General features: G+C 46.1%; 1 protein-coding gene across 4 annotated transcripts in view; it reads right to left on the bottom strand.

The window, feature by feature from the left end:
- ASTN2 (astrotactin 2) overlaps nt 1-13,920 on the bottom strand; it is a gene marked incomplete at its 5' end in the record, with an annotated part of 861,701 nt that overhangs the window by 39,583 nt on the left and 808,198 nt on the right. For all 4 annotated transcript variants that reach the window (XM_080820162.1, XM_080820161.1, XM_080820159.1 and 1 more), the window contains one exon: nt 11,005-11,146. In XM_080820162.1, the coding sequence (XP_080676288.1) occupies nt 11,005-11,146 (142 nt within the window). The remainder of the gene's footprint in view (nt 1-11,004; nt 11,147-13,920) is intronic.

Genomic DNA, 13,920 nt, shown 5'->3' on the forward strand with positions numbered 1-13,920 from the left:
AGAGCCCTGTCTAGCCCAGCTCTGACACTGATTCTCTAAGAGAATCAGATGGAGGACAGGCCTATACCCTCCCTGAGCTTCAGTTTCTCCCATAAAGAGAAAAGGTTTAGGTCAATGACTTCTGAAGCCTTGAGCTCAATTATGCTGTATTTCAAATGTGAAAGCACGACGGGTTGTTGGTAAATGGGAGAGACTGTCCTTGGGGGAAAGAAGAACAGAGCAGAAAGAAAAATGCCAGAAATCTGGATTGTGTCTCGCCACGGAGTTTCCACACATCACTCACGGTGAACCCCTGCAGTCCGCTAACACCTTTCCAGTGAGGACCCTCAAGACTGCTCACAGCAACAGCCTCCTTTATGGGTGGAGGTGGCAGTCAGGGTGGCAGACAGCCCCTTGCCATGCCGTGATGGACCCACACCCAAGACAATGGGAACAGGGGAAAGTTAGGACGTCTGGCTTCTAGCCTGGGTCCGTTCCTATCTTCAGTTCCTAGAGTCTTAGAAATCAGAGCAGGAAGGGATTTCTCCATCCAGTCCCTTCATTGTAATCAGGAAGAAACTGAAACTCAGGAAAAGGAAGCTCTTTGTCCAAGGTCCCTTGTGGATGGGCAGCAAAGCTGAACACAGAACCTAGAGTGGCGGCTTGTGATCCCATCCCAGGATCCCCTCACCATGCTGAACTGTCTCTGCGCTTCCCTCTCTAGCAAGGGGAGCCTAAGGTAGAAGGCGGGGTCAAGGCTTGACCTGGATCAGCTGTCAGGACCACTATCTCTTGCTCCCGGCTCTGCTTTGACTGTGAAGCCTATGAGTCTCCCAGGGCCTCCACTTTCACATCTGTACACTGAGAGAGCTTACCTAGATTAGACATTCTGAATTAACAACCTGCAGGCGAATTGTGACCTACAGAATTGGTCTACGTGACCAATTTTAAATTGGTTGCCAGCAAGTACTAATTCAGAGATTTCACTTAAACTTCTAGATTTATGGCTTGGAATATTTTTCAACACTGGGTCTATACTCTCACATAGGAACAACTGTCTAGAGCTAAGTGTTCTCTGCTCCATTTCTAGTTTACCACAGTCCCCACCACTCCCTATCATAAATAACCATCTAAATAACCATTGTTGACCCATTGACGTCACTTACAAGTGCCTCCCTACAAAGCCTAGCTGAGAGTTTACCCCGTGTCCCTTAGCCTCCTGATGCCCTGAGCACAAGGCTCTCACTGCCCCCCACCCCCCAAGATTACCATCTCAGTGAGGGCCAGCATTAGAATGTTTGCTGATAGGGCTCTAGCAAAATTCTAATCTCTGCGTCTGTCTTCACATGGTAGATACCAGTAACTACACCGGATTTAGGAACCAACCTAATCCAGTATGAGCTCATCTTGACCCTTAACTTGTCACATTTACAAAGACTTTATTTCTAAATAAGGGCATATTCTGAGGTTTTGCATAGACACGGATTTTTTGGGGGGGGTGGTGGCGGTGGGAGCAGAGGTCGTGTACTATTCAGCCCAGTGCAACCCCTCCTCTTACTTCCTCAGGAAGGCTTTGCAGCAATCTGCCGAGCAGGCCTGCAGGAGACCTGGCTGGCCCTTCCTAGGGGCTCTCCCAGCCCCTGGACATCCCCGTCAGAGCACCATGTGAAGCATCATGGAAATGTCTCGTCTCTTCTGCTTCCCCACCGTACCTGTGAGCTCTGTGAGGACAGGAGCTGTATGTATTTGGCCTATTGACTTCTGCATCCCAAGTACCCAGCCTAGTGTGAGACACGTTGCAGATGCCCAACAAATATGTCATTTTTCTGAGCACTCTGCACTGTTCTTAGAGGTTTCCAGGACTGAGCTGAGCCCATATACTGCTTCAGTTTGGCCCAACACATGCCCTACTCAGGGCACCACTCACTGGTTCCCCAAATGTGTGAGGACCCCACCCTCTCCCTTTCCGTACATCAAATGGACTCTCTACACACCACAAAGGGTCAGAGCAGTCATCACAAAACACAGGTTTAAATATAACCTGCCTCTCCTCAAGCTTTTCTTCACTCCCCACCACCTGCAGAATAAAGTCCAGCTTCTCTGCCTGGCTTTCAAGGCCTAACTTTCCAGCGTGGCCTCAGTTCCCACCCATCTGCCTTCCATGGGTTCACACAAGCAGTCTGTGCCCTGTCCCTCCAGAGCTCTGGCCAGTGTCCCATTCCTGGATGAAATCTTGATGCAGTTTGAGAAAAGAAACAGCTTGCCTGAGAGTCCCCAGCAGGTTTTAGGAGCCTCACTGTCTGTCAGCTGAAAAACAGCTTTATTTTTCCTCTACTGAGTCTCTCTTGGCTTGAGATGCATGGCTGTATATGCTTCTGGCTTGAGGACAGCCTTTCCCCTCTCTAGGGCCCCAACTGTGCACTGTGGAGAGGTCAGTATGACCTGATGCTAGAGGGAATTAAGTCTTGAGTCGCTAGGCTGCCTCTGTCACGACTCCCCACCCCACCTCCCAACCAACAGGACAGGGTACCACAGCCACGGAACGTCACATTCCATTCAGGTTTGGGGCATTAGAAGCCCTTGGCCCCTGCTTGGCTTTGAGACCCTTGGTCATACCTTGGCTGTTGGCTCCAGACCATATTATGGGCTCAGACCCTTGTATTAAGGCTGAGGTGGGAAGGGGCTGGGGTGGGTGGGGAGTATATGGAAAGGATGAAAGAACAGAGACCTTGGGACTGAGACAGAGACCGAAAAGCAGTAAGTCAAGGAGAAGTAACAAGACATGCACGTGCAGAGATGACAAGTAGAAGAGAAGGACACACAGACTGGAAAAAAAAAAAAAAAAAGACAGACGATGGGAAGTCAGAGTGACACCAAGAGAGAGGCAACATCTGTGACCAAGACAGAGAGAAAAGTAGAAAGTGAGCGGGAAAAAAGAGTCAAAGAATAAAGAAATGGACAAAGGGGAAAGGAAAGATGAGATGTTAGAAAAATACGAGGGGATGCAGGGAGAGCGTAAGGGAGGGCGATGGAAGAAGGAGATGGGTAGGGAGGGAGGAAGGGAGAAAAAGTCGAGACAGAGACGGAGAAGGGAAGTGGCAGAAGGGAGGAGGTGGGAGGGAGGGAAAAAGGACTAAAGAGAAGAAAAAGAACTGAGAAAGCATCACACTGGGAAGAAGAAGCCAGTAAAAGAGCAGGACAAGAATTATCAGGCCTGTCCTGGCTCTCTGCCTCGGTGTGTCCTGGATCAACCTTGGGCCTCTGCCTCAGCTTGCGTTGGTCCAGGGGCTGTGGCCCAGGGCCCTGGTCAACATGGCAGGCTTCTTCTGTGCCTATCTTCTTTCTCCTAAATGCTGAAAGTCCCCTCAAAAATTGGGCCTGGTCACACTGGGGACTTGGCTCAGGAGGCCCATTAATCGGACAGGCTTACTGAAACTGAGAGAGAGAAGTATGGGGCCTTAAAGCTGAATGAAGCTTTTCCATTCAGACTCAAACTCTCCAGTCACCAGGGGCTTGAGTCCCTCCCTTTGCCTGCATTGTCTCTTAAGACACACAGCCTGTAAATTCACGGAATGGTTTTTTGGGTTAGCCTCATTCAATCCCTCTTCTACAAATGGAGACCCGGAGGCCTCCAAAGGAGAAAATCCTTGCCCCTGGCCTCACAGCAGCCCAGAGCCAGAAGCAAGATGACCCTTGGGTCTCTCGCCTCCCATCATCTGGGCAAGTACTTTTGGAAGCCAGCCTTAGAGGGCTCCTGATGACTTTCATGCTGTTTCCAGTAAAGTCTGTGCTGATTCTTGGCACGAAGAGAGGAAATGAAGAGGGTAGGGTAGGAATGTAAATAAAGGGAAACTTTGGGATTTCATCTAATATATAATTATAGTATTCATGGCGGTGGCCTTGGCTGCTTCTGCAACGTGCTGCCCGAGCTGTGCCCAAGCAGGGGTGGTGTCCTGGGGGCGTTGGAGGCCCAGCAATGCTCCCTCCGTCCAAAGTCTCCAATCTCTCTGGGCTTTTGGAACAGCATCTTTGGGCCAGGAGCCTGGACTTGTTTGCAGAAACACATGGCAGTCTGGAGACACTGGGAAACTACTCAGCAGATGGGAGCTGGAGATCCTGGGTAGCTCCAAATGGCATGGGGAGCACATGGCTAAGAGAGGCAGAGGTCCTTGTACAGACCCGGAGCTCACCTGGGGCTGTGGCCATGCCAGGACTGCAGAGGCAGGAGGAAGTGTGGCCTTCAGTGGTTGTAGCCAAGTAGCTTTTGCTGTGAGGACTGAAGATCCATTTTCCGTATTGCTTCCAACTCATCTGGGCATGCATGGGTCTTTGCACAGAAGATCCCTCGGAATAGATTCTACCCCTTAACCCTCACCATTTCTACATGGCTAGTCCTTCTCATGATCTAGTGCAGAAACTTTGAGCTCAGGCTCTGGAAATAAATGAGCTGAATTCAAAGCTTGGCTTCTCCTATTACTGACTTTGAGGCTTTGGTCAAGTTATCTTAACTCTCTGGGCCTTAGTAGCCTAATCTCTTGGATAAGAATAATAGTAATTGTCTTAGAGAGTTGTTTGGAGGATTAAATGAGCTCAGGTGTATGGTAGGTTTGTAGGTAGGTAGGCAGACAGACAAATCTCAAGGTAGATACAGAGACAAAGACATAGGGCACGAGGACGACCTAGGTACTTAGTACTAAGACGGTGTCCCCTGGATATCTGGTAAGAAAGGCAGTCAGAGGTTGTGAATGAGCGAAGGGGGAAAGGCAGTGTCTCCAGACTTCGGCACCGACTTGGAAACGTATTCAAATCCTTCAACAACCATTTATTGGATTCTTCATGGGCATCAGTCACTGTTCTAGGTGCCAGGGAGAGAGGATAAAAAGGCAGACGCAGATCCTCCTCTATGCAGCTGACAGTCCGGTCAGAAAAGACAGACAACAAACAAACAAACAGATACTAAACCATTAAGCTTTAGTAAGTACATGGCTTTGGGTGTCTATATGTGCGGCAGGCAGGATTGACGGCGATCATGTGGTCAAGGAAGGCCTTTGTAAGGAGATGACATGACATATAATTACAAACATGAAGGAGAAAGGGAACCATCATGGGAACCATCCTGGGGAAAGCCCGCAGAAGTCCACCCCGGGAAAAGGGAAGAGGTAGGAGCAGAGACCTTGACAAAGGAAGAATTACTGCTACTGCCACATTCTACCAAGTGCCTGGGGACGATGAGTAAACGGCCAGCGTGAGAGATAAAGGTTAAACGTGTTCCCCCACTGGAATGCTGTGAACACAACAGGGTCAACATGCAACCCAGGCCCAATCGCTTAGGTGAAGACTGCTGTCACCAATGGTAATGACAGCGGTGCTCCTTGTCCTGCCATTTATTAAGTCCCGACAAGGAGTTAGACACCATCTTGTGCTCTTTCCATGTTTCTGTCTATTGAATGCTTACAATCCTATGGAAAAAGCCCTCCTGTGATTCCATTTTACAGTTGAAATCCTGAAACTCAGGGAGGTTAAGACATTTGTACAAGGTCACACTATGGGTAGGTGCTGGAGTTGAGGTAGAAACTTCCCTCTGTCTTAGTTTAAAGGCCTAATTTTAAAATATGGACATGAAGTGGGGAGTGGAGAGGGGCATGTGGATTCAAAATGCCTACTGCCCTCCCCATTGTTCATCTTTGACAAATGGGGTGACCGAGAAAATCCTTCATGAAACCTTATGAAACCTTAGGAAAAATTCAAAGCACTTCCTCATCTACTACTCACTTTAATCTTTGTGACGACATGAGGAGGTAGAACTAATCATCTCGTTTTACGGATCAGATTACTCAGTTCCATTTCCCAGATGAGACGGGTGAGTGTGAGGCACCCTCCCCGGAAGTCTGCAGGCTGCCATCGGCGTCCGCCTGGCCCTGGTGGTCCTTCCACTACCAACAGGGTTGCTTACAGTTCAAAGCCCCTCCCACTCCCATGCTCGGACAGCTCCGCACGTGTGGTAGACAAGGACAAGGACAGCATGCAGGCGAGGGGAGGGGACGGTGGGTCTCAGAGTCAGGCTGGGTATGAATCTCAGGTCTGTTTCTTGTCCTGTGATCTGGGGTGAAATGTATACCCCTTTAAGGCCCAGTTTTCCCAACAATGAAATAGGAGGTGATGAGGAGGAGGATGACATCAGCCCCATAGGGTTCTGGCGAGGATTAAATGAGATAGCACATGTAACATCCCCACTGTGGTTCCTGGCACAGGGTGAATGCTCAGATGCCCGTTACTACCCCCACTACTGCTGTGATCCAGGAAGCAATGGAGGCACTGGGCATTAGGGTGTTAGTCCGCATCCCTGCCTCAGTGTGCCCGTCTCAGAGCACAGAGCTGAACGTTTCGATTTCACAGACAACAACATCAAAGCCAGGGGAGAGGGAAGAACTGGCCCCAGATCTCACTTGGGAGTCAGTGTGGGAATTGCTGTCTGACTCCTGACCTCAGGCTTTTTTTTTTTTTTTCTTTTTTTTTTTCACAATGCCTTCTCTCCCCTAGGGCCCCGGTTTCCCTTTTCCTCCTCTCCTCCAACTCCACCCATCCCTGCTAAGAAAGAGCCCCTCCTCCCCCCTTCCCTCTGGTCCCAACGTGGATGTTGGCACATGGTTGTAGTACCCAGGCTCCCTTGGCATTCTTTTCGCAGAGCTGAGGCCAGGGAGGTGAAGGACGGGCCTGGGGCAAGCCTCTGAATGTGTGGGAATGCACCCCCCTCCCCAGGAATTGGGCCTGGCCGCTGCTGCGTGTTTGCTCAGGACCCTTTGGCAGGCATCCATGATTAGAGAAAGGCAAGGCAGCCAAGACAAGACAGAGGCTAATTACCCTGGGTAATAGGAAATTGGGGAACGGCGACAAGAAGGGTGTCCAGGCCTTTAGCCAGGCAAGGACAGGGACCATGGGTGCCTAGCCTGGCCCATCCATCTTCAGCGGGAGATTCCTGCTCGGGGGTCACTCACCAGATCCAACAACCCAAGGGTGCAGGAGCTGGCCACACTCTGAGCCCTTCTGGGGACCCTCTCTCTGCTGTTCTTTGTTTGTTTTCATTCAAAAGCAAAACAAATGGAACAAACAAGGAAATTCAATTTAAACAGGGCCCAAATGCTGATGTTTCTGTTTTGCTACACCGGGGTGAGCTTAGGACAGAAAATCAGCCTTGACTTTCACTCCTCCCATTGGTCTCAACCCTGTGGTGCTGTGTAAAATGACACGGATGGAGGGGCTGCAAGAGAAATTTGCCTTCCTCGGTGAAGTAGTGAGAGGGTTGGATACTCAGCACGAGAAAGAGAGCGAGAAACAGACGGAGAGGAATCCAAACGTAAGTAAGGAACAGGACAGAGAAACTGAGTTAAACACAGACAAACAGACGTTAAGAGAAAAGCAAATGGAAAGGCAAAGAAGGAATGACTGGGAGGACGGCGGGTAGACGCAGACCGTGAGCTATGCAGAACAGATTTACACAGAGAGGCAATGAAAGGCTTGAGAGGTGTCCAGAGATGCAGGGAGGCACCCTGGGGTAAAACCAGAGAGAGAGAGAGGTAGAAAAGTAGGAAGGACAGGAGCCCAGGAGGAGAAGGAGAGACAGAATGAGAAGAAATCTTACAGCGTAAGTATGCATTTTCTGAACTCTCAAGCTGGGGTAGATCTAACACACCTTCACTTTGAACGTGTTGAAACTGCAGAACAAGGAGACGACATCAATGTTTAGCCCAGGGTCCCAGAGACAGAAGTGGCAGTAGTGAGATGTGAACTCAGACTACCTGCCTGAGAGACTGGCCCTCCACGCCTGGGTCACCTGAGTCCTGTTATACCTCTGGCAGTGTCCATGGGGGAATCTGGTGCCCTGTGCTTAATGCAAACCCAGGGGTCTGGACCCATGCTCTCTTTGCATACTATTTCATTCCCAAAGGATCCTGGATGGCCCTTTTTTCCAGGGCTAGCAACACCCCAACCTGCCCCCTAGGGAATGGCTCCTCTAGGACTATCCTTGTCAAAGAGACAGATAACCAGCAATGGAGTCAGGGAGAACAAAACAGTACATGCAAGGCATTCTGGTAAACCCTTTCCATGGAGTTTCTCCCTTAAGGCTCTTCCCTTTAACCCCATAAGATCAAAACAATTACCAGCTCCCTGTTTCCAGAGGAAGACACTTGGGACAGGGCAGTGAGAACTGGCTTTCCCCAGGGCAGGTTCTGAGGACAGGGAAGAATCAGGAATTGTACTCAGCTCAGCCTGTCCTCCTCCTATTGCCACACACAGCCATTTCAACCCCAAAGTCAGAAAACTAATTTTGTAAGGAACGAGCAAGCAGAAAAGGAGAAAACCCAAGAACTGACAATGCAACTATTTTAAAACTCAAGACTGAGTTGGTCAGACTTCACGGAAGGAAAGCCACCAGCAGGATGAGAGATGGGTCCAAACCACACCCTGGGCTCCTTGTCAGAACTGCCCAGATTCCACAGCCATTAATAAAATCAATTTCAAAAATAAAATAAAGAAGTCTTCAGAGTTAGTGATGACAAGCTCATGACAAGCACATTTCCAGGACAGAAGAAGAAAGGATGGTCCTACTTCAAGAGGTGGGAAGGCGGTAGGGGTGTCAAGCAGAAGGAAAAGAGGTGAGGGAAAATGACATTTTAAATGTCATTTAAATGTCAACTGATTTGTCAGCTCTCAGTGTTAACTGCTTTTGGGGTTCCATAAAACATTTCATTGCTCTCTACATAATGGGCCTGTAGGATTTCAGACTGGCTAATGTCAAGGCTCCACAATGTCACCCAGAGACAGGCTTACAACTTGTGTCTCAGTAGACAGGAACCACCTGCCAGGACTCTGTCCCTCTCTGCTAAATACTATCCCAGTAAGTTGGCAAAAGGAGGAGAAGGGAGTTAAAGTTAATTTTTAGCCCAACAAGGACAACAAGAACAACGGTGGTAACAGCTTACACTCTCACTGGGAGCTCATCACCAAGTAGAGCGCTTTTGTGCACTATCTCGTCAAATCCTCTTGAGGTCCCAGTGAGTCAGACACTATCGTTATCCCCATTTTCACAGAGGAGGAAATGGAAGCCTAGAAGGTTGAGAAGCTCACTGTGTCACACAGCCGATAAGTGCTGGATGGAGACTGGAACCCGGATCTGCGTCCCTCAAGTGTATGCCCATAACGGGCGACAGAGGAATCAGAAGTCAGCCATCGTGAAATCTTCCAGAAATGCTACTTTCCTCACATAATCATAGTTTTGAGAGTTGGAAAAGACCTTATAGCTCTTAATCCAGTCACATACTTGTATTTTATAGATGGTGTGATCCTAGAGCCCAAGAGGTTAGTGTAGCACTCACGGATTAAGAAGCTACGGAGTCATGATCTCAAGATCTGGATCCCACGTCACCACTTAAGGCCTAAGGCAAATGCTACTTTCTCTAGGAAGTTTGCCGAAATGTCCCACAAGAGAGATCTGATAGTCTATGGTATTTTGGAGATTCCATTCCTGGAGCTCTCCGTGTCCCCAAATGATTTTGCCATTCTGACAAAATAAAACTCGGGCCTGCACATCTATGAGACGGTCAATTTCTAGCTTACAGTGATATTCCTGAGTTTGGTGCGTAATCTGTTGGGTGTTACCAATAAGCCTGAATATGCTGGGTATTCAAAAGAGTGCCATGGTCTTTAGAAAAAAGTTTTATCTTCCAGAGGAAGTAGGGACAGGATGTGGTTTGGAGGTGAAGGAGATTCACATTAATTCTCATGCAACTCTACAGCCTAGGTTTGATTATTACTTTTTTAATGAGGCTTATAGAGGCAAAGCAACTTATTTAAGGTGACATAGTTAAAAATGTCAAAGCCCGACCAGATTCCATAGTCTGTGGTCTTTCATGCTAAGTTATAAGTCATTGGAGAATAGAACCTTTGTCTTCATCACATTCATACTCACATTTCTTAGCTTAGTACCAAGTCACAGGAAGTCCTCAGAAAATGTATGCTGAATAAGTGAGTCATGAAGAAGTAAAAATGTGAATGAATGAATGAAGAAGTGATGAATAAGTAAGTGAATGAATGATGGAGTAGAGGAATGAACAGATGGATGGATGGTTGGAGAAAGACAGCAAAGGGGAGAGAAAAGGATAGAAGGAGGGAGGGATTAATGATTAGGTAAACGGGTAAGTAAGAGGATCACCGAGTAAATAAAAGAAAAACAAATGATTTCAATAACTGGTGAAATTGGTTGCTAAGGGAAGTGGCCCATAGTTTCATAATTAGGATACAAGAAGACAGCTTGTCTCTAGAACCCTATGTAATAGTTTATGATGGGTGCAACCCAATGCAACCATACTCGCTGAGAGCAGAACAAAAGGAAGATGAGCCCCCTTTCCCTCTGAGATTAAGAGCTGAGCCTTGGAATGACTTCCTTTTGCATCTCTAGAAGTTTGAATGCAGTGACTCAAGTGTACTCTGTGAAGCACTGATAGTGGCATCATTGCTAAGGGAAGCAGCTGAATCTAGTAAAACAAGCTAACATACATATATACACACACACACACACACACACACACACACATATAACATATATACTATATATAATATATAACAAATATCATACACACACACACACATACGTGTCTTTTGGATCACTAATGTAATCTTTTTCAGAGGAGATATCATAGAATTGAGAAAAGAACACCAGGAAGGCACTCCTGTCCCAGCCCTCGTTGCTAACTTGCCACATTCCCTCTGAGTTACAGATTCTTCAACACTGGGAGAAATGATTTTGTGGGACCTAGTCTCCCTGGACCCTTCAGCACTAACCCTGTATGATTCTGTGGCTTATTGTGGCCACACATCTCCAGTGGACTCTTCTAAACCTCAGATCTCAAGGAGCACATATAGGCTGGCCTATCAAATATCTGGTTGGCCTGGACAGATTACTCACACCTTGCCTCCCAGACTTAAAATCGTCCTGTTTCACACTCCCCGTGCACCCAGCAATCTTACTTGTAGAGACCGTCGGGCTCCAGACACTTGAAGATGACAGAGTAGATACTGACTTCAGGGACCTCTCCATGGCTTCGACCAGCCGCTACACAAGATGTACCCAGGCCAGAGAGCAGGTCATCGGCAAAACTCAGGAACTCTCCTGGAGGGAGACAAAAAAAGATGAGCTCTCCAGCTCCAGCCTTTGTGAGCAGACATTCTTGCTGCTGTCCAAACCCATGAAATGTCTGGATATCATTATGAGGAAGATTAGTGGACAAAACAAGCATAGCATATGAACATGACACAGATTAGTATCCAGCCCTAACGACTCTGTTTAAATCTATGCTGGAATTTTCTCAACTGGAGAGTGGTCATACCAATACCTACCCTTTTGAAATTGTAGCAAGGCTCAAATAAAGTAAATTATTGTGTACTAAAAATGCATGAAAAGACAACAGGGGAATAGTACTTTCTGTCCAGAGAAACTTTCTGGTCTCATTCCTGCTGTTAACTTCCTCTTAATTACTTGAGCAAGGCCCTTCCTTCCTGGGATTGCATTCTCCTTTCTGGTGTAACAAAGGAGTTGGGCCACGGATATAAGGTGGGTTTTCTATCACATGGTCACTCTTAATGCAGTGGTATTAAATTCATGAAGTGTTATGTTGAGATGGACAGAAACTGGGTCCAACTAAGGAGGAAAGAGCTCCATGACTGATGAGTGATAAAGACCATGGGACAGGAAGGGACAGTGGAAAAGCAAGTGCCTTCAGTTCCATGATTTCTAAAAGTCGATCTAGCCACTGGATTTTAGGAAGCAGCTGAAGTTTACTAGAAATGGGCCTGACTTAAAAGAATAACCGAACATTTTAAAATCTTGGGATCTAGTCTTAAGTCTGTTAAGAATTTGCTTGATATCTTGGGGCAACTGAATTTCCATCTCTGTGCCTTAGTTTTTCCTCTGCAGAATCAAAGGGGTAGAAACACTATTAGAACTTGCAAAAAAAAATTAAATAAAAACACAGATGTACACAAAGATTGAGTTATGTGGACAAACATTATGGTACTATTTAAACCAACAAGAATTTAGAAACAACTAAATGGTAATGATATAGAAATAGCAATATCAATTATGGTTCAATGATGCAATGGAATATTTTGTAGCTATTAAAAACAATATTGTGGAAGAATATGAAATTATGTGAAAAGATATTAAGCTAAAAAACAGGCTATGCTATTACAGATTAATCTAATGTTTGGTGGAAATTTTACATTTATATCCATTTCAAAAGAGAAGGAAGAAATTATAGCAAATACATAATAGTGGCTTTGTAAAGTGAGATAAGCAAAAATGAGAGAGAAAAAAATACCCATTATTTCTGCTTTTTAAAAATTACCTACAATGAATATGTATTACTTTTGTAACAAAGAAAAAAATCAATAAAAAATTACTTAAAAATAGATAAAATAAATGAGCCAGACTAAATGGCTTCTAAGTTCCCTTCCAGTTCTAAAATTGGATGATTTAGGAGCAAAACAAGCATGAGAGTTATTTTATTCCACACAGTAAGGAATAACAAGAGGCCTCCCTACGGTTCATTCCTCCTCCTTCTGTCTGATATGGAATGCTGCATACTCTCTATTCACTTATTCTTAGTAACAAACAAGAAGAAGATGCCCACTCGACTAAATTCTCTCTATTTGACGTTAAGGGCAATCCAATATAATGGAACTAGCATGGACCAGTAATATTGGCCAAGCGTCCAAGAAGACTGTGACCCAAGGAGGCAGGGAACTGGGAGGGCAGAATATACAGATCACCCCCTTTGGTCTTTCAAAGAAAAGTTTCATTCTGCACTCACAAGTGAATGAGGTTTAACACTTGTCTGACTGAACTGTCTGGATGGGCCTGGGATTTCAGGTAAACAAGAGTTCTACACAGCATTTCTCCCTACGGTCCAGTATAGCAGAGCTGGTGTGCGGTGTTGTTCTCCACTGTTTACAATGACAACTACAGTTCATAGACTTGACCCATAGTGCCAGAGGAAGGGTCTGAATCAGGCTGATGTCAGGTCGACACGCAGGTTCCCCTGCTCTGTGGGACAGACTTGGGACTGAATTCTATTTCCACCATTTACTGCAAATGTCTTAACCACTCCAAGTCTCAGTTTTGCTTTCTGTAATACAGGGTCAATAACTCTTACTGAGTTTGGAGTCTAGGAATAAAGGATGAGTCTAAGAAGAAATTCTTTGTCTAGAACCAGCAGTTCTGCTAGAAAATGAAAAGGTAAATGAAAACCTTATTCATCAAAGATTTTGGTCTCCCCATTTCTTTCAGAGGCCCCTTATGTCAGCTTCTTTCATAGTAACATCATAAATCAACAAAATCTCTCTGCCAATAGGTACTAAAGCAGAACAATGTATAGGGTGAAAAATGAAGAAAGGGGGAAAAACATGGAATTACTCCCAGGAGGGAATAAGGGTTTTGTTTCTCTTGGTTTCTTAGGATTTCAAGTCTGGCAGCTTGCATTTGTTTTCTTTGAGCGTGGACCCATGTCTGTCTGCTTTTCAATTTGTTTCTAGATAGCCATTGAAAGAGTTGGCCCCTCATGAGGGAATTCAGTATTCCTGTGGCCTGGATTAACTATCTTCAAGCCAAAATATGGTTGACATTCATTTACAAACGGGCATAGCTTTCCAGATATTTCAATCCATTTCAGAATAATTTGGATCCTGGATAAAAGCCTCATAATATGTCTAAGAGGTCAGTAAGATAGGCACACCATTCTAAGGTTTATAGGTTTAGTTCAAGTGAAGAAACTGGATAGCATGGCGTATACAACTAGTCATACCGGGGACATTCTAAGGACATGCAGTGCCCAGTTCTATTTGGGGCTAAATACACTTAATGATCTTCAAATGAAAAGAGGTGGAAGA

The sequence above is a fragment of the Martes martes genome (assembly GCF_963455335.1).
Source record: "Martes martes genome assembly, chromosome: 12".
Classification (NCBI taxonomy): Eukaryota; Metazoa; Chordata; class Mammalia; order Carnivora; family Mustelidae; genus Martes; species Martes martes.